At 32.0% G+C, this 20,768-nt stretch overlaps 2 protein-coding genes across 5 annotated transcripts; one reads left to right on the top strand and one right to left on the bottom strand.

Moving 5' to 3' along the window:
* The first annotated feature begins 3,496 nt into the window (after positions 1–3,496).
* LOC131941522 (zinc transporter ZIP11) lies at positions 3,497–10,491 on the top strand. 3 transcript variants are annotated; one of them, XM_059300796.1, is made up of 9 exons: positions 3,497–3,594; positions 5,521–5,671; positions 5,837–5,875; positions 6,112–6,279; positions 6,384–6,708; positions 6,886–6,955; positions 7,141–7,239; positions 7,353–7,511; positions 7,835–10,491. In XM_059300796.1, exons 2-9 carry the CDS (start codon positions 5,564–5,566, stop codon positions 7,911–7,913), a joined length of 1,047 nt encoding a protein of 348 aa, XP_059156779.1. In that variant the 5' UTR covers positions 3,497–3,594; positions 5,521–5,563; the 3' UTR covers positions 7,914–10,491. The 3 variants fall into 3 exon arrangements, with proteins under 3 accessions (XP_059156779.1, XP_059156778.1, XP_059156780.1); XM_059300795.1 differs by having other exon boundaries at positions 3,548–3,685; XM_059300797.1 differs by lacking the exon at positions 3,497–3,594 and adding an exon at positions 3,813–3,854.
* Positions 10,492–11,917: 1,426 nt separating this feature from the next.
* LOC131941521 (geranylgeranyl pyrophosphate synthase) lies at positions 11,918–19,662 on the bottom strand. 2 transcript variants are annotated; one of them, XM_059300793.1, is made up of 11 exons: positions 19,544–19,662; positions 16,600–16,668; positions 15,675–15,760; positions 15,431–15,477; positions 15,081–15,200; positions 14,772–14,873; positions 14,451–14,511; positions 13,771–13,849; positions 13,319–13,421; positions 12,907–13,021; positions 11,918–12,544 (listed from the first exon to the last, which is right to left on the bottom strand). In XM_059300793.1, the coding sequence occupies exons 1-11, from the start codon at positions 19,616–19,618 to the stop codon at positions 12,442–12,444; spliced, it is 960 nt and encodes a 319-aa protein (XP_059156776.1). In that variant the 5' UTR covers positions 19,619–19,662; the 3' UTR covers positions 11,918–12,441. The 2 variants fall into 2 exon arrangements, with proteins under 2 accessions (XP_059156776.1, XP_059156777.1); XM_059300794.1 differs by lacking the exon at positions 19,544–19,662 and adding an exon at positions 17,048–17,147.
* Positions 19,663–20,768: the final 1,106 nt, after the last annotated feature.

The raw sequence follows: 20,768 nt of genomic DNA, 5'->3' as shown, positions 1-20,768 counted from the left end.
TTAAAATATTGATCTGTTTAATTTTTTGTGTGCTTGTTTATATGGGTTGTTGTTGAGCCGTATTATCTCTCATTAGGCCGTTCGATTCAACGCTACCGGGTTTGTCATTTTCGTGGCATCTCACGGCTCATGCGCTTACTAAAATGGCGACCAGTTTCGCTTTCACTAAACGGTAGAGGGATAAAATTACGAGGCCATCGTTAATTTTAGAAAACGGAACTATCCGTTTCTATTTCAGTCTCTTTTATTTGGACTCAATTCTTCACATAACAGAGTAGCCCTCGCACTAACCGCTACCAACGAACTCCTTACAATCGCTCATTCCAGCTTTTATACCGCATTCGACCTTGGGATAGCAATACATAAACACACCGGGGTTAACAATACTCTAGGTTAAACTCAATTCACACACGCACTCTCCCCTAATTCTAGATTATTATAACCTATTTCTGTCTAACCTACAACTGACCCGTAACACCCCCCCCCACCCCCTCTTTACGAGTGTGACGTCATTTATAGACGAACCCTTATACAACGTTGAAAGCAAAACCAACCCATACTTTAAATTTACTAAACAATGCTTATAATTAAAACCATAACTAACCTAACTTTTCATCCAAAGCATAATCTAACACAACTCCAAGCTAATATATCAACGCGTATGATTATAATAAACAGATCTAACATAGATCATCACAACCTAATATAAACATATAGGCTTAAATTAGTAGTGTTGAATTCACAAATTATGAATTTCTGATACGCCGAAAATAAAACAGCTAGATGGCGGCGTATACTACGTCGCGGGTCAACTCGTATAATATAATTCTCTTCATGGGGACCATAGAAGACACCACGCAGCTTAGCCACCACCCTCATCCCCACCTGTCAGGTGAGCTAAGTTCACCCCGAATGTTAACAATAGTAGAGCCGGTTCGAATAAGTGAAGGCTATTAGGGGCAGACAATTTAGTTTTTAAACGATTTGAAATTAAGGGGAGATAACAAGTTCTGCTTGATTGTCGTCTGTAAACGACTGTTTTCACTGGGTGGGGGGGGGGGGGGGGGGGGCAGGGCGGTGGGGTAATGTCGAATTCACAAATTATGAATTGTTGATAAGTAGAAAATAAAACAACTAGATCTCTAGATCTAGATAGCGGCGTATGCTACGTCGCGGGTCAGCTCGTATCTAATATTTTAAATCGCAAAAAAAGAATTTTGCAAGTACGGACAATACGAAAATTTTGGTAGATCTACTTCCGTTTCGCCACTACGGGCTAGACCAGGGGTTGGCAACCTGCGGCTCGCGAGCCGCATGCGGCTCTTTTGATATCAAGATGCGGACTCCAACTCAGTGGCGGATTAAGGGGGGTGCTGAGGGGGCTGCAGCCAGGGGCCCCCGATTTTTAGGGGCCCCCAAATTTCCTTTTTCAATCATAGTAAATTTCCCTTTAAAGTAAAATTTTTTTTTTTTACTATAAAAGCAAATGTTTTAATATTTGAATGACAAGTTTATTTCAATTTTTGATCAAAATATCAAACTCAAGCACACACTTTAGTATAAATACCAGCCCGGACAGCGTTTGCTTATGACAATAAATTGGGTTAATTTTAGAGTTAAAAACACAAACAGCGGTCGAATTCTGACACATAAATGACATGAATCTGGTGTGAACACTCTATGATTTAAACTTTTAAAAACATTTATAGGCCTTTACTTTTAGTGAACGTTAATATCGGGTTTACAGGCCAGGAATGGCGTTCTTTAAATGGACGCCTGTGGAAATCCAACTTTTTGTTGGCCTCGTAAATGGATGACACCTAATAGGATGGAGGTGTGTTTTTTTTATGCTTATACCGTGCTTACTGTTATAGTTGGGCATAGTTAACCTCGTAGACCGTCCGTGAGTCCACCCAACTCTGATGGATACCTAACTCACGATAGGGAAAGAAAGGCGGCTGGGCATAGTGCTGACCACACTATCTCTTCATATGCCGAGGTCACGGAAACAAGTTAACTCTACTTCAATTGCCCCATAGACCTTCAGGTTTGAAAGGAAAACTTTACTTTACTTTACTAGTTTAACCTCTGTATGTTATTAATAATTTCCTACATAGAGTGGTTTGAAATTCTCTTTTTGTCTTTTTGCGTCTGCAAGTAAACACGTGCCAACAGCCTTTATCGTCTGCTCTATAACGACGTAATATTTTCATGGATATTTATATTTGTTCATTGTTAGTCTGCATTTCCAGATTTCTCATGCCCAATATAAATTCTTGAATGACAGTTCAATAACTATCGTGACACGAATAATAATACCGGCTAAGGAGTTTGACTCCCGTTAGCAAGGGAGGTAAACTCGAATTAACTGGCAAATAGTGGACTGAATTAGTCGCATGAAGATATTGGTTTGAAACACTACATGTTCGCAGTGGCGTAGCTAGGGGAGGGTGGGTGGGGCGGCCGCCCCGGGCACCGATCCTAAGGGGGCTCCAAAAGGGGTAAAAATTAATTTAAAAGCTCATTTTAAGCTGAAGTATTTAATTATATACAGTCAAAGTTACGAAAATAGACACATTGCTTTAACTGTCTTGATTTGGCACCGAAATACAAAATCGAATGGGATAGTTACTGGTAAGAAACTCCACAAACCTTTCCAATTTACTTATTTATTTACTTTGGAGGGTGGGCGTTTTTTCAAAGACAGGAATAACTATAAATAGAATGGGAGGGGCGCAAAAATGTATATTCCGCCCCGGGCGCCGGAATCGGTCGCTATGCCTCTGCATGTTCATCGCTCATTCACCCGTAGGCTCTGACCAGGCTGTACTTCCCCCACCCACCAGACGCGAGACATCGTCCAACCGTCTGGTGCCCGGCTAGATCGCGGGGCAGTCGGAAACTTCTACAGGCCTACAGTAAACAGTCATATATTTAGTACTGCTGACTTAGAGGATGGATCTCGTCTCTATATGTATTGTTAGTGTGTGTGCGCCGTGGTAGTGGATGGAGGGGGGGGGGGGGAAAGCAACATATAGTCTTGCTAGAAATTAGTCATACTTGGTACATGTTTGTATCCAATTTATCACTCAATGAACATAATTGACAGCTTTTTAAATTGCAGTTTTGTAAATATCGGTGTTGAATGCTCCTATAAGTTAAAATAATCCACGATTTTTTAAAATAAGGTTGTTGATTAGGATATATATATATATATATATATATATATATATATATATATATATATATCAAGGGCCCCCAATAATTTTAAGCCTGGGGCCCCGCCCAAGCTTAATCCGTCCCTGCTCCAACTCCTTGAACAAATACTAATAATCTTAATAAAAAAAAAATATTTGAAATAAAAAAAATGTTAGTGGCTCTTTAAAACCAGGGAAATTTTGAAAATTGTAACTTTTGGCTCTTCCGCTTCAAAAGGTTGCCGACCCCTGGGCTAGACCCGTGGGCCGTAGATCTACCTGGATTTAACCAGGCTTTAGGAAAATAAGTTATGCGAAAAACAATTTTAGCGTCAAACAGTTCCGGAAATGACCCGAAGTTAGGACGTAGTTTTTTTGGCACGTATGAAGTCGTGTTGTAAGAAAATTATTAAACTCTAGTACAGCTTTACAAAACCCACACGAACACTAACAGATAAGATAATTGTGCGGGGTGATTATGGCTACAGGTTGCAGATTAATAATAACTTGTAAAACTAAGTTGACTGAGTAACTAAACTACTGATCAAGAGTAAGACAGTTTTAGTTTTAGACTGAAAAAAGTGAGAGCAAACTCAAGACTAGATCTAGATCTAGACTCGAGACTACTCGTAACTCGAGAGACTTGTTTGTAACTTTGTAAGTTTGTATGAATGATTGTATTGTATAGATTCTCTAATGACTAATGAGTATAATGATTTTGGGTACAGATGTATGATAATGGATAATACTAATAGTTTAATAGACTTCCATAAAATAGATCTAGGTGTGTTGGGTTGTTGGTACTTTTAGGCCTAGGAGGTCATCCATAAATATTAATTAAATGACGTCACACTCGTAGGGGGTGTCGGTAATTTTGTGACGATGTGTGATGAGGGGGAGGGGGGGTTCAGATTTTGCGATGTCACATTTTTGCATTATAAAAAAGCAATGTTAGAAAACTAATTTTAGACGTTATTTCGCGTTTTAGATAACTGTTTTAATAATAAATTGTAATAGTTTAGACAAGATTTTGGAAAAATATTTAAAATATCGATGTTTTAAAAAAAATTCAACTGCAATTTTGAGTGGGATTGTAGGTTGAGGTGTGACGTCATTTTAGGGGGGGGGGGGGGGTCTGGCTTTTTGTGACGATGTGTGACGGAGGAGAGCGGGGAGGTAAAAATAGTCAAAAAAAGCATGACGTCATTTATGGATGACCCCTAGTATTGTAATCTCGACTAATTCTATGGTTACATACTACATACATACTAATCATAAATTTAATACATTCAACATGGGTTAGAATTTACTTTTAGTGTCTTTTAGGGTTAGGCGTATGGACAGTATCTGTCTATCTGAGTATGGTAGGGTTAGGGTTAGGGACAGGGTTAGCATTGACATTAGCAGCCATGTGTGTATTTATTTAACCCAAGTGTATATAGTCTATAGTATATACAGATCTATATAATATAGTTTAAGTCTATACTATATAGTATGTATCATGCATGAGTATGTAGTATTTACTATGTGGTATGTAGTATGTTGAGATAGAAAATACCACTAGACTGCTAGATCTAGATCTAGAATGAAAATTTTAATTGAGATTTTTAAATCACCTAGTCCTAGGATCTAGAATAATCTAGATTCTAGTCTAGAAATTTTATATTTAGTAAATCTAGATCTACTTAAGAATCTAGATCTAGATCAAGTTTTAATTCTCACTCAGAGTCAGTTTTTGTTTTTGTTTTAAGAGGGTTTTGGTAAATTGTAAATTGATTTTTAAAATTTGACATGGGGGGGGGGGGGATGCTAGTAGAAAACGTGAGACAAATGGTTTTGACTGCAGGGGGGGGGGGAGGATTCCCCTCGCTTCACTCTCATTATTTTATTGTGAGATTAACAATAAATGGATGCACACCCATTTAGTATGCCATCAGGTTTTTAGTGGAAAGTCCCTCATTAAATATGAAACTGTTTGACTCAATTTTTGAAGCCAAATGTCCTATATACAACTACAAATTTTAGCACTTTATTATAATATTATAAAGTTTCATGGCAATTGGATGAACCGTGTCAAACCGCAATCGGCTTTTATTTTTTTATATACCTTATATAGAGAAGAATCAAATCACAGCCTGCCGGGGCGCCACCCCTGCAAATTTGAAATTTTTGTTTTGCAGAAACCTCCCCATGAGTATTCCCAACAACTTCCCAAAGTTTCATGGGGATCAGATGAAAGGGGTAGTAATGCATAAAAGACAAACAAACAAACATTGCTTTTTTATATAAATGATGTAAATAATTAGGATCAAATAATTTTCAGAGTTGTGTAGGTATTCAACGGGTCAAGTTTAATATAACTAAAAATGTTGGAAAATTCCCATCCTCTACTACAAACCCTGCTGGGCACCCTGTTTACTTGGGGACTGACTGCAGCAGGAGCAGCCCTTGTCTTTGTATTCAGCTCTGCTAAGGTAACATACTTTTTTTTTCCTTGTCATATAGATCTACATAGACAACAAAAAAAAAACTTTAAAAAATAACATTTAATGACTTAAATAGTTTTTGGAATAAAGTAATACATGTTTGTGACTATCTATTATTAATTTATTCAAGCAACAGTCTTTATTTTATTTTAGAGAAAGTTGTTGGATGGAAGCCTTGGCTTTGCTGCTGGAGTAAGTTCAACTTGCAACTTATTAGAAAACTAATACACTTCTGAAATGTTTGTATCTTTTAAATTATGTTTAGCTCTTACACAAAAAATAGCTCCAGGTTAAGTTAATACATTAAATATTCTTACTAACTAAACCAGGGCTAAAAAGGTTTTTAGTCAATTATGTTATATATATAGATTTATTTCTTAAAATAATTTGTTCAGTGCTTAAAAATAATATGATTTTTTTTCTGTTAGGTAATGGTCGCTGCTTCTTATTGGTCTTTATTAGCTCCAGCTATAGATATGGCTGAGAACTCAGGGCTGTATGGAAGTAATGGTCAATGGGCCTTCCTGCCAATAGCTGTCGGGTTTGTCCTCGGTGCACTGTTTGTGTATGCAGCTGATTTTTTTATTCCAAATTGTGTAGGTCATGCAAACGCTTTGATCTGTCATGCATTTTTTAAATAATATAGTAATGACTCTTAATTAATACATCATTTATTAGCAAATCTTTTCATTTAAACCAGGGGGAGTTAATTCGCCCTGATGGTAGCAGCATTTTGGATGATATTCCATTAGATGATTCCTACAAAAGTGAGGACAGCTTCCATTCGGTCACTTTGACAGTTGATGATAACTATTCAAACATCCATGCTAAGCATAGAAATCCCAGTGACATTGCTATAAAAAGACGCCAGAACGTTGCACCAATCTCAGATGCTTCACAGCGCACACAACAAGCTCATAATTCACAGAGTGCTCCAGGGCGCTTAGAAACCAGTGTTGGCAAAGCAATTAATTGGCGGAGGATGATGCTCCTTATAATTGCAATTACTATACACAATATACCAGGTAACTAGGCTATTCATATAATTGTGCTTTTTCTTCAAAATAGAATCTTTAACTTTAATCTAGCTAAGCACCTAGTGTTAAATAGAATAAGTTACTATTATTCAACCTTTTTATCTCACATAATTATACCTATTTTTTTATGTTTACTACAGTTTATGAACTTTTAAATGTTTTTAGAGGGATTAGCTGTAGGTGTAGGCTTTGGTGCAATTGGTAAATCTAGTCTAGCAACATTTGAGAAGGCAAGGTGAGAATTTTCATAGATTGTATTTGTTAATGTAATATATTGTTTTGTTTTGATCTCTATCATGTGTGGGATTAAACATTATTTTAGACCTTGTTTAAATTTTGTAAATGTCTGCAACCTATGTAAATGATTTATGCAAACCATTATGCAATGTTAACAAACTGATTTCTTTTTTAAATTGGTAGAAATTTAGCATTTGGAATAGGAATCCAAAATTTCCCTGAAGGTTTGGCTGTAAGTCTTCCACTCAGAAGTTCTGGAATGTCAGTAATGAAAAGTTTTTGGTAAAAAAATATTTGTTTCATTGTACACATTTAGCAACAATTTTGCAACAGTATAATCTACATTCTCTTACTTCTCTATTGAATATAACTTGTACCACATTCAATGTTATCAGGTATGGTCAGTTAAGTGGCATGGTGGAACCTATAGCAGGGTTACTTGGTGCCTTTGCTGTGACCTTTGCAGAACCTTTGTTGCCTTATGCACTAGCTTTTGCATCTGGTGCCATGATCTTTGTTGTTGTTGATGATATTATACCGGAAGCACAAACAGCGTGAGTAGTCGTACAGCCTAACCAGTTATTAGCTTAGAATATAAACTAACACTTTAGTGGGAATAAATTTGTTACTAATACATTAGCTGAATTATCATTTAGAAATCTCTCACTGTTTGGGTGTGAAGTTAGGTGTAAAAAAAATTTTAAATGACAGAAGAAATTTAATCAAGAAAATAAATATCTATAATTTTAACACGTGAAATAGTTTTAAAAAATTTGTGTTTGTTCTTGAGGATATTTTTTTTAAAAAGTAGGCCACTGGCAAAAAAAAAATATGGTGAAGTTTAATCTTTCATAATTTTCTTCCCCATTTATTTCAGTGGCAATGGAAAATTGGCCTCTTGGGGAGCCATTGTAGGTTTTGTTGTAATGATGTCACTAGATGTTGGCCTAGGATAACCTGTTTCAAAGGGAATTGTTGCAAACATTGGTATCACAGAGTAGCCACCATGTTTTGAATTATCATTCCAAACATTTTGTTGACATAGTATTAAATCAAAGAAATTTGTTTTAATCTATTAATGGGCATCATAAACTGGAGTTTTTTAAAGTAATCCATTAAGAATCTTTAACCTCTACACAATATCTCACTTCTTTTCTTTACTATTTGAAGTAACTACACTGTTATTGAACTGCAAAATATATTTTTTCTCTGTACATTTCAACATACATGCCTATTATATCAAATTCAAAATATTTTCTTTATCTGCTGGTATTCAGTCACATATTTTTTTACCATCTATATATTGTGTTGGTGTGTTTTTGATCAACACATAAGGTTTGATCTTTCTTGGAAATATTAAGTTACTGTTATTGATCATTTCCTAAAAATTAACAAGCCTTTTTAAAAGGAATAATAAGTGATTAAAAAAACCTTATTACATTAATAATTGTAGCCAAATATACTAGTGTATTTTCAATTATTCTATGAACACTCACTGAGACTTCATAAAAAATGATTACAACGTTTGCTTTAACTGGTTCTTTTGATAATAATTTCTCCCTTTTACATGGTTAAACAGATTGCAGGGTCTTGCCTAAAAGCAGTTACTACAAACTGTTTAAAATTATTATAATGACTATATAACCTGGGTCCACTATTTATGATTTTATTGGTTTACGGCTTCATTTGACTATATTTTGTTTCATTGTTTGAAACTAATGCATAATTTTTTCTTAAATTGACATCTAATATAAAAATCCTGTGTTAATATTTTAATCAGAACTACTGTTTAAACTACTGTTTTGAATGTTTTTATTGTGCAATTTGATAATAAAATGTTGACATTGACATATCCGCATTTTGATTGTTTGAAACAAATATTGGGTATATATACATTAGGCATTAGAAATGCTGCTGTTAATTGTTTAAACCATAGCATAACATGGCATAGAGATGGGGCTAAAATTTTAAACTCATTTTTTAAAATGCACACTCTCTTAAATTGTAATTTTGTTTGCTGATTATTGCAAAGATTATAAATCCAAAATACTGGTTTTTTTTAAAAAATGCAATTTGAATCTAATGTCTCAAAAATTAATTGTCAATTCAAAAAAATTTCAGCATGACATTAGATTTCAGGGTTTTAAAAATTTCAAACTTTGGTTTCAGTATTGGTAAAATTTGGGGATTGATTTCTAGGAATCATTTATTTAAAAATAAGTGGCACCACTGCATAATTTATTTGAAAGATTTAGATTTATAGTTTTACTAGTTCATTGATTTTTTTTGTAATCAAACCATGCATTTAGTTGTTCGACTTGTTAGTCATTGCAGCATAATATTTTCTCTCATCTGTCATTGCAGTCCAAAGGTCAGTTAGCCTGATTAATTTACATTTTAAATGTATTTTCAAACTTCGGCTTCATAAACATTCATTTAAAAATTATATATTAGAATTTGACCATGCCTTGTTATTAATTTATTTCCATCATGTGTATTTTGAAATCATCAGTCCTGCTGATGCTAAAATGATACAAAAAGAGAAATCTATTCAAACCACTAATAGTTTTTTATTTTAATGAACAACTCTCAATCTTGACATTTTAAATTAATTTGTATGGCCTGTGTTGTTACATTTTGCTTTAACAAATGAGAGCCAAGTCTTGGCTTTGATTTTTAGCATATATGGCTTCTGAGAAAAGTAAGGATGATTTTAAAAACTTTAAAAATCTCTTACTGAGACTATATAAACAAATCTGATCACATTTTGCTTAGATGAAATTCTGTTAAAATATTACAGGTTTAAGTTTTTTTAAATTGTTCAGGATGTAAGATCTTAATTGCATTTAATGTACATTATTTATTTACTACCATTATTTTAGTGTTCTGAGAGTTTTTAACTGCTATCATGTTTTTAAAGTGTTTCATTCCCCATTGTATAGAATTGAAATCAATGTCTCTTACTATTGAATATTTTTGAGTAAAAAAGGCCTACAATTGCCTCATGTAACTTGCAATTTTGTCATTCAATTCATGCCTTTGATTTCTTTTGAATTTGTTTTAATTAATTTCAGCAGCTTCACTGTCCTTAACTGTTGTCAGGAATGCCTTATAAAGTGGAATGAAGAATCTTCACTTCAAGGAGTGAAGTTTTTCTTTATATTCACGCTATAACTATAAAGTGCCTTTGCAACCCAGTTTTCTCTGATTAGAAAATGTCCAATACATCCATCTTTCAGACTCCTGGTACCTGTTTGTTTAAATGTTGAATGTGTTGAAAGTGAGGATATGCTTTAAGAAACTTTTACTCTCACTCATCTAAGCTGCTTGAATATGTTTTTGGGCTTTAAGTATTTGGCAGGTTTTTGTCATTTTAAAAACTTGTAATACTTAAGGAAAATTTGTGGTACATTCATGTTGATAATATATCACTGATTTTGCTAAATTTAACTTGTAATGTTATTGATGGTATGACATTGATTTGTGATATTTTTCTCAGTGAAGATTAAAAAATCAAGTAACCAATTATTTAAATTCGTGTTGTTGACTTTACCTGACTTGCTATTCTCAATAAAATAATGTTATTCATTTAGTAAATTAGATTTAATACATTCAAGTAAATGTAAAGTTGTCTTTAAAATAAAAACTTGAGTTCTAAAAATAAATATCAAGTATTTTAATCAATTACAATAACATATGGATCGATGCCTAAAAACTCCTATTTTCATCAATAAAAACTATATAGACAATAAAGCCTAAATGAAATGCTTACAGTATTATTTCCATTATGACAAACTATATTACAATAAAGACAAAATTTTTAAAATTGTTTCTGTGATAAATTATTTTAAAAAATGGTAGTTGATAGCAATAATAAACATTTTTTAAAAGTTTATAAAATAATTGCAATACATGTACAAACAAGACAAAATAATTTAGTGTCAAAAAACAGATCATGGTGTAATGCTTTCTTCAGGCTGTTTATCATTTATCACACAACTTTGTTTGAAAATTGTGCAATTAAAAGCCTCAGTTACATGTTATTCATATTTTACTAAAAGGTTAAATAGAATACCATTTAAAGCTAAGCATGTAACATATTCAATCTAAGAAAAAAGAATCTAAAATTGACAACTACACATCATCAAAAAAAAAAGGCCATTCTTTATTCATTGAGAGATCCAAAAGTTGTAAAAAAAAAATTTAGTTCAAATTGCTTTAAACTTATTAAAGTCTATAGGCCTACTATTAATTGTAATGAAATAATAAGTATTTTAAAAATCTAATTACTTCCATTTTTGTAATTGCTAAAAACCTACATGTGCTTGAAAAAATATGAAATCTGTTCATTATAGGAAAATTGTATGTGATAAATGTTTAAAATGTGTTGACATAAAAAATGATATCAGTTCCAAGTAAAAAGTTAAATGCAATAAATAACAGCTTGTAACAATTCATACACTAATAATTAATGGCACAAATTATACACAGAAATACTTTTGGTTTACAGTATAATCTAAACTAGTTACTTAAAAGATACTAATGATCAAGTTACTTTAAATAAACATGCCTATGATTATGATGCATAATCTATTCTAAGTTGCAAATAGTACCAGTCTTATTTATAAAAGTCATATGCAGCTTAATAGTTAAAGTATGGCAGTTATCAAGAAGTAATTGTATCTTAAGGGTCTTCCATTTATGACGTCTACACAAAAAAATTGAATTTTAGACCCTGCCCACTTCTCTAAACCTACATTATTTTCATTCAAAAACATGATTTGTGATGTGAATTTTGCAATGCTAATAACTTTTATAGTTGGTTATTTTTTTTTTTTTTTTGAATAGATGTAATTATTATTAAAGGATATAGATTATTGAGCAAATGACATTTTAGAAGGATAAAAATAGATCTGAATGATGAGCGCATGTATAACTTACACTATTTCTTTTAACATAGTAACAAGTTGCAGAGGTTCAAATTATTAATTTTTGTATAGAAAGAAAAGTTTTAAAAGATTCATTTTCTGCAGTTTTACCCTGCATTATAGTTAATATTATTATAATGCCACATTAGGTTTATGAATCCTTACATCTGTTCATCTCTTGCTAACAGAAGGGGCAATAATTTATAAACAGATTTCATGGTTTAATTACCCGCTGTGCTAAATTCTATTTAAAGATATTTTGTAAGCAGTTTACATTTTTCTCACATTTATTGTAACATACAAATATTTTCATGTTAAATGGAACATGTGGGCCTTCACCTCAATGTGGAAGTCATAAATGGATAACCTCTTGCAACAATTAAATAAACAGTGTGGTTACAACTTCATCCAGGTAAATAAGATTGAATTATTTGTTAAAAAAAAAAAAAAACAGCATAACATAAGCCATTAAAATACATTTGTTAACTAGTTTAAAATTAAACTAGAGTTTAAATTTTTTTAAAAGTTCCTGGTACTTAGGATGAGCAGTAAGATATCAGTTGCTGCTGGCTTTGGATCCACTGTAGATCTTCCTGAGTTCTATGACTAAAGCTTCAAGGATAGGGTTGCCTCCTAGTGATGCTATCTCGCTCAACAAGCTGTTATAAATGTTTACAAAATTTTTTATCAAAATAAAATTTAGTACTCCAACTAATAGTTAATAAAATGTCATCTTTATAATTAGACACAGAGAGGAGATAAGGAATTAATTGCACTGTAATTAAAAAATGAATATTAAGTGATACATTTAGTCTAAAGTGCCGTGGATAAGTTTTTTCCTCTTCCATCATGTTATGGCTGAATTTTGTTATAACAAATTATCCCACCTCACTCAAATTTATTGACAACCAAATGTTAAATTCTGCCAAATTGCTGCAGTACAGACTAATTACTGCAGTATGGCTGCCCAAACCCTCATTTAACAATAATTTTAATTAGCAGACAACATATTTTTTCTTACTCTTTTTCTAGTGTCTCTAATACTTGTCTTGTGTAATCAAAGCTTCCAACTTTTTCTAAATACTGTACACAATATCTTTTTACATCAATATCTGTTGTTCTTTGTCTTAAAATACCTAGGGATTAAATAAAAGCAAGATTAGGCACTCTACTTATAAGAGTATTACATTAATTCATAAATTAAACACTCTAGTTATAAAAGCATTACATTTTTTCATAGTTAGACACTGTAGTTTAAACAGCATTACATTTATTTTTTTACTCAGTCCAATAATAATAGACAGCTCTGAGAATGTTATTTTAAAGACAAATAGAAGATGTATCAAGAAGAATAAACCTACAAATAGAAGATGTATCAAGAAGAATAAACCTACAAATAGAAGATGTATGAAGAAAATAAAGTAAACACATACTCATCACTTGGTTGTCCGCTGGGTTAGCTTTAATGGCATGGATGAGAGGAAATGAAAACTTTCCTTCTGTTATATCTTCACAGTAGCTTTTGTTGGTCTCATACTAAACAAAAAGGTTAAAATTTGCAGTTTTAAAATACCACCTGATGATAATAGTTATACAAAAGCAGCTCACACATTTCTTAGCTATAATAATATTCAGAAGTATAAATTCATCCCAAATAGAGGCAGACTCTATTTCACCTGCAGTATGAACCACCCAAGTCCCAATGACAGCTTCACATTAATTACTTGCATACATTAACTACTTGTATGTGTAATTCAATCATTAAAAATAATCAATATTTCTCCCCACATGAGTGATTCCCATTTATTTATGCAAATACAAAATGCTTTTAGCAACAATCAACATAAATTTGGTGTCTATTACTAAAATGAAAACCAAAACTTACCTCTTTTGAGCATAGATTAGCATAATCATCTCGAATTTGGAAATACAGTCCTAAAAGGTCTAGTAGTGGTTTAAAGTTACTAAAAGAGAGAAAAATAACATACAGCCATTAAGAATAAAATTAATTTTTACTCTAATTTTCGAGCAACAGTACCCTTTAAGTAATGTACACTAAATAATTTTAATATGATTTTATTATTAGATTAAATTTTGAAATGGGAAATGTAGTTGTTCAATTAAAAATACAAAGTTTATTCATTACAATTTTTAGTGTCATTTTGTTCAATCTTATTTCTAATTTTAAAATCATATACTTTATCATTAGAACTAAGAATGAACAAACACCACTGAAGCTGGAATAGTTAAACCTCTACTTAAAAAACAAATAACAAATAATTTCTGCAAGTTGGACACTTTTTTAAAAAAAAGCCTTTGAGTATGTTTCTAGTGACAATTTTGTGGGAGCAACATTGAAATTTTTATTTTAGATCTGATACCAGAGAATTTAAAAAGTGCATTGGTTAATGATAGATGTAGCTCTACAACTATTTTCTCAGAAGCAAGTAGTTTTACCTACTGAAAAAGCCATCATATGTATTCATTAAAAAAGCTGCATGTGGCTATTGAGCCCATGCATTAAGCAGATGATACTAGTGATGAACCAAAAATACTTAAAATTACCTTTTATTACTACTAAATAACTGCATTAGCTCCACAGCTAAACCAAATAAACCACCAGTTTCTGTAAACAAAATGACAAGATATTTTTCTTATTTCACCTGTCTGGCAAACATGTTACTAAGTAAAGCAATTAAACAGCTAATAATCACAATATAATTTTCCACAAAAAGCACCTTTCAAATGTTTTCTCGACAAGTTAAGACTTTGATAACAAGCAAGCAAATTAACTTTTTAATATTTTTATTCTGGTTTCACAACTTTATGTTATGTGTGTTCTGTATAAGAATTGAAAAAATATAAAGGAAAAAATAACTTTCATACTTCTTATAACCATGAGTTTATAATCTTCCTCTGTTGGACACACCACTGAATCTCTCCAATAAATGTCCATTCCTTGACCTCTATGAAGCTCTAAAAGACTTTCTGGGGAAAAGAAATAAATGCATTTATTCCCATTAAAAGAGGACAATTAAAAAAAAAACTATTTTAACAATAAATAGAATTTTTTCCCCTTATAACCATTGTCAGTGACCAAAACTTTATTTTTATAACTAATGACTTTAACAAAAACAAAAGGCCCAAAAATATTTTTGATAACTGACGTCTTTAACAAAAACCAAACAGCTTTACCTGTAAACACTCGAGTTGTCTCTTCAAGTTTTCCTAAACTGAAGAGTTTTTCAAGAGCTAAAAAGTAGACATAGTTGGCTGTGTTGATTGTTTGGGGAACACCAAAAATGGAATGTGTTACTGAAAAATATGCAAAGAATAGAATGTTAAAAAAGAATTCTGTATAAAAAAATCGGAAAGTAAAAGCCATTTTAATTTACATAGTTTAAAGTTTAACCAAAAGCATTAGAGAAATGAATACTGGCCTAAATAAAATTCAATTTCGTTATTTTAGTAATATGAATTAATCTAACTAAAATTAATCAGTAAACAAAGCTCATTTGTTTGATATATTTAAAGAACTATCTAACCTGGAATACCACGTCTTAGTTTAGAACTGTCTTCTATGTCATCTATTCTGTTACAAAGGAAATTGTATTTTACATCACATAACACATTTTAGAAAAAATGTTTTATCTAAAATTTATTTTTAAGGAAATTTAGTAAATATGTATTTTTAATAACAATATTTATTTTTTATTAAATGTTCTACATAACAGGATGAAAACCATCGCTACTTCATTAAACACTCACTAAAAGGGTGAAAAAACTTACATTAAACTTGCATTATGAAGCATTTGGATTACTTCTGAAACTATGATCATTTTTTCCTCAGGAATTCTCAGCCAATGGTTGAAGGCCTAAGAAGTTTTAACAGAATATCATAAAAAAGATGAACAGCCATCAAGCAGAGTGGAAGAACATCTTATCATTAAAAAACAGAGTGTATAGTTTTACAGAGCAAGGTAGCACACATGAGACTGTACTAATTACACTTTTTAAAGCTGTAAAAGTAGCCCTTTAAAACCTTGTTATAACTCACATGAGTATGATACAGAGGGACCCTACATGGGTAACACCAAAACCTAAAAGTTTTTTTGTGACTTGCCATGTCCTTAAACTACCAAATCCTACTGACCAGGCAATGGGGTCAGCCATCACAATCTCTGAGACAGGTGTTTTGAGTGATGACAGTGGAGGGGTGGTTTGAGAAAGTGTGGTGCCATACATACAAGAGAAGCACCCTTTCAGGTTAGACAATCCACTGAGCATCTCCTAGGCATACCAATGGATTGTGTGCTCAGCATGATGCTCAGCCACTGTTACATTCCCCAACTTAAAAATGATACCCACTGAGACCTTTGGGTTAGTCATCATAGATCACATGACCACATTTATCACATATGATGTCACATTTTAATTTAATTAAAAAAATTATTTTATTTTTAGAGGTTGTACCATTTTTTAAAATCATAATAAATCAAATTGATCAAACCATTACTAATGATGACAAAAAACTCAAACTAGCTAGCAGTTTACAGGGGCTTTATCATTTCTACATTTATTGGTTATATATTGTTATTAAAGGGAAACAAGTCAATAATTTTAGAAAGAAATTGCTGTTTTGCAATTTGAGGAGATGGGGTTGGGGGAAGAATGGCTGAAGCATAATGTTAATTAGTCAAACAAAAAATCTTACAGCAGATAACTTGGTTCTGATCTGTTTACCAGGAATCTGACAAATGTACTTGTAGGGCTCAAGCAATATCTGAAACAAAAATGTCAGGCCTAGTTGTTTTAAAAATCTTTTATTTCTAGCAACTGTGAAACATAATATAATTTATCAGTTACAATTGTAGCTCATTAAATAAACTTTTAATTTAAAACAATTTTATAACAGGTGCTAAAACTCAAATGTGATCACAGTGTATTTGTAAGTCACTGATAGCTTGGGAAAACAAAAGCACCAATTTTAAGAAGCTGAGCAGCTCCAGTGAAGGCAAATGTTATTTCTACAGTCTACAGACTTTTTCTACAGTCTACAGACTGTAACATGAAATTTTTTTTGACCCTCCGAATATTTCAACAAATTGGCAAAGCTTGGATGATAATAAATATGCTGCTACCATTTGAAAAAAATAACATACCCCTTTAGGACCCACATAAAAATCCATCTTTACTGGTTTCAGATACAAAAAACTTAAAATAGCAAATGAGTATGTTTGTTCAGGAATCTATGAGTAGAACACCTTATATGGACCAGCAGAAACCATACGTTTAAACACCCACCCATTTCCATTAATTTAAACCTATGATAGCCATATTGATTACTGTTTGATCTGGTTACATTTGATACTTCAATTTCCAACTAATGTACTTTTTCTACTGAATTAAATTAGGTTGATGAAATCAATACATACAATTATTGGGAGTGAAAAAAATCAATTGAGAACTGAAAAAAATTCCAACAGGAGGCCTACTAGTTCTCAACAAAGTCAACTTTAGAGACAACTTTGTCATATTTTCAAACAAAATAATTTATTGTTTGCATTAATGATTTTTACATTTATAACAATAACAAAGTTTAAATAAAACAATCGAATTCAAAGGTGATGTTGACAAATCTGTTGCACTTGTGATTCTCATTTAATGCAGTGATATTACCCCAACAAGTAACAGATTGCAGTAAAGATAGCTACAACAGATAAGGATTATTGATCTGTTTCTGGAAATGTAAAGTCATCATCATCTTTTCTCATTAGTGCCTAAGACACATGGGGCAGAAGAAGTAGAGTTCATCTGTTTTAATGACTTTAGATGCCCAGACCTCTTTGTTTCCCTAATGTGAGTCAGGTACCCATCAAAGATGGGAGGACTCAAGGACTTCTTACAGGGTCAAGTCCGGGATCCAAACTCACTTCTGGACTAGCAGTCTAGTGCTCTACCGCTAAGCCATACCGTCCCTAATTAAATATGTAAAATACCTTGACATATAATTTAGACAATCTTTTATTATATTAATATCTGTTAAATGCATGTATATGTAAATGAGTAGGTTGAATGTGGTGGTTATGTATGTAAAATCTTTATAAAATTTGTTCAAAGTAAGCAGAACTCATTTAACCAGTTAAAGCAGTCAATACAGCGGAGAGGTCTTGTGTCCACCGAATGGCCCATCCAAGTATTTCTACACTAAAACTAGGAGTTGGTTACTAATTCTACAGGTGATTGTCCACACATTTTTGTATAAATCATTTTCTAAGGTAAAGTTGATTGTTAGCATGGGCTGATGAAGAATATTTCATGGAAAACTTATTTACCCCCCCCCCCCCCCCCCCCCCCCATCTAACTGAATAAACGGAGATTTAAATTTCTGTAAGTGCAAGGATTTTGAATGTATTCACTTTTATAAGCTATTGATTATTTTAATAACTTTGCAAAGCTAGATTTCTGGTAACTTTAAGCTTAGTTGACTGTACATCCATTTGTTTGTTACTATGTGGTCAAATGCTAAATGTATAAAAAGTACCCTTTCAACCTTATGGTCAATGGGGTAGGTGAAGTAGAATTCACATTTTTCAGTGCCCTTAGCAAATACACTAACTTTAAATCATTATAAACAAAATGTGCGCACAATGTTTTTAAGTGTGTATACTAATAGTTATTTAACTTAGTCTTAGGTGGTATGGACGGATTTTTGTTTAAGTTGTAAACATATGGGAGCAGGAGAAGATGTAATAAAAAAATACTCTACCATAAATGGCCTAGTAGCACAGATTTGAACTGTTAATTTAGTTGTGGATACTGTGGCAAAAAGTGCAGTTGTTTATAACTTCTGTCTTGTCTTTAATAAGATCTCTAACAAATTTTAGCAACCGATGCTTTTATTAAAAAAAGCAAATTTGTTCTATTTTCTTATTTTCAGTGCATTTAAAAGCTTCTTATAAAGGTTTTTAATACATTTCTTTTATTTTCCACTTTTTGTGTGGAATCGCTGCATAAGAAGTGGGTAAAAATTAAGTTACAAGATTTGCCAAGTCCCAAAAACAGACATTGTGAACTAAATAAAAGCTTATAAATAAAGTAGTAATAATATAAATCAATACAATACAGCAGTGTTAGGTACCTGGATCCAGTTCTAATGATTTAATTTAAAAAAGCCCAAACAAATCCTAGTGTATATTGTTTTATCAACATAGTAAGAAATATTAATTAATATTTGCTATTTAGGATTGAAGTAAAAGTAAAGATTCCTATTTAAACCTAGCAAAAGCAATACATTGGGTAGAGTAAGTAGAGTTCATATGATTCTTAACCTCTGCTTATGAAGGGATAATGTGGGCAGCAGCCTTTTAATTTCCTTAACGTGAGTTAGGTACCCATCAGAGCTGGGTGGACTCAGGGACTGACTGACTGACTTGAACTCAGATTCGAACTCAAGACTTACGGATTAGCAGTCTAGTGTTCTACCGCTAGGCCACGCCATCCCATATGATTGAAGCAGTAAAATAAATACTACAAGTGATCTGCATAAGACAAGCTATTAGATATTCAATGGGATGGCTTTTTTCTCACTAAGTAGTTATCTTTTAACATGAATAGTTGAAAATAAATTTTCTTAAATAAAGTCAAGAAAGACTTACCTGTTCATTTTTATCATTTAACTCTTGAGCCTCAGTTGTTTGAGTGTCACCTTGTTTGTGTGCCATGCTTGACATCTATATTCTTAAGACTTTTCTATTATATATACAATACATAGGCTATAATATATAATAGAACTATGATAGAAGAATAGATCTAATTCTAATAGAGTAGCTAACATATATATATATATATATATATATATATATATATATATATATATATATATATATATATATATATAATGATAGATCTATAGGTCTATATTTAATATTATTAGGCTTTACCTAATTATTAATAGGCAATATATGAATATAATATATAACAGTTAGGCCTAGTAAGTTAGGATCACTAACTACTACTGGACAATTTAGTTTTTGTATTTTTTCTTGACTTATGATTGTTAGAATGTTACAATGGAGATCTAGAATCTATATTTAATTCTGCAAATATAGTAAAAACAGCCAAATAAACAGTCTTACTCTTGAAGATAGATCTAGAATGCCTATTTTACAAAACAAATGTAAAATATAATAGGTAATCTATTGTTTTAGGTACGTAAAAGTTACCTCATTGTCAAGGCTTTAATAGAAGTATATTGTGATATATTAAATTATATTTGTGTCAATTATTATAGATTTATAATAATCGACCTAAATCAACGGCTAAATATATCAATATACGCAAGAAATTAACTTTAAACAGCAGTGTTTGCGAGCAGGATTTGCTATATAAAAAGCGGCCATTTGTAAGTTAGAGTGGCTTCCCCTGAATCTTGCGCTATAAGTTACAATAAAAAGAAATAAACAAGATGGCTGCTATAGTAAATGAGCATGGTTGCATCTGTTGTAAAAACATCGCTAGTCTTCATTTATTACTGAAAAGTTTTAATTCAGTTCTATAAAAACAGGTATATAAATTATAAATGAAACAAGGAAACATTTTTGTATTTTTTCAAAACATAAATCCTCCTCAAAATGTGAAATAATTATTAAAATTTAAGGAGTCACCTGTTTTTCACATTACTAATCGCGGGCGATTTTACGTACCTAAAACAATAGATTAGCCTACCTAATTAATTAATTATAATATGACTATCATCAGTCACTATCACTATGTGACTATGTGACACTTACTATTTAATAATTTATGTAGATCTATGTGTGTACCTTGCAGCACCTTGCTGTGCTGGCTGTGTTGTTATTCAGTTGCTATTAATAAACTATT

The sequence above is a fragment of the Physella acuta genome, unplaced genomic scaffold (genome assembly GCF_028476545.2).
Source record: "Physella acuta isolate Inbredline_101_S28 unplaced genomic scaffold, ASM2847654v3 ptg000364l, whole genome shotgun sequence".
Classification (NCBI taxonomy): domain Eukaryota; kingdom Metazoa; phylum Mollusca; class Gastropoda; family Physidae; genus Physella; species Physella acuta.
This window is presented reverse-complemented; position numbering and strand designations above follow the sequence as displayed.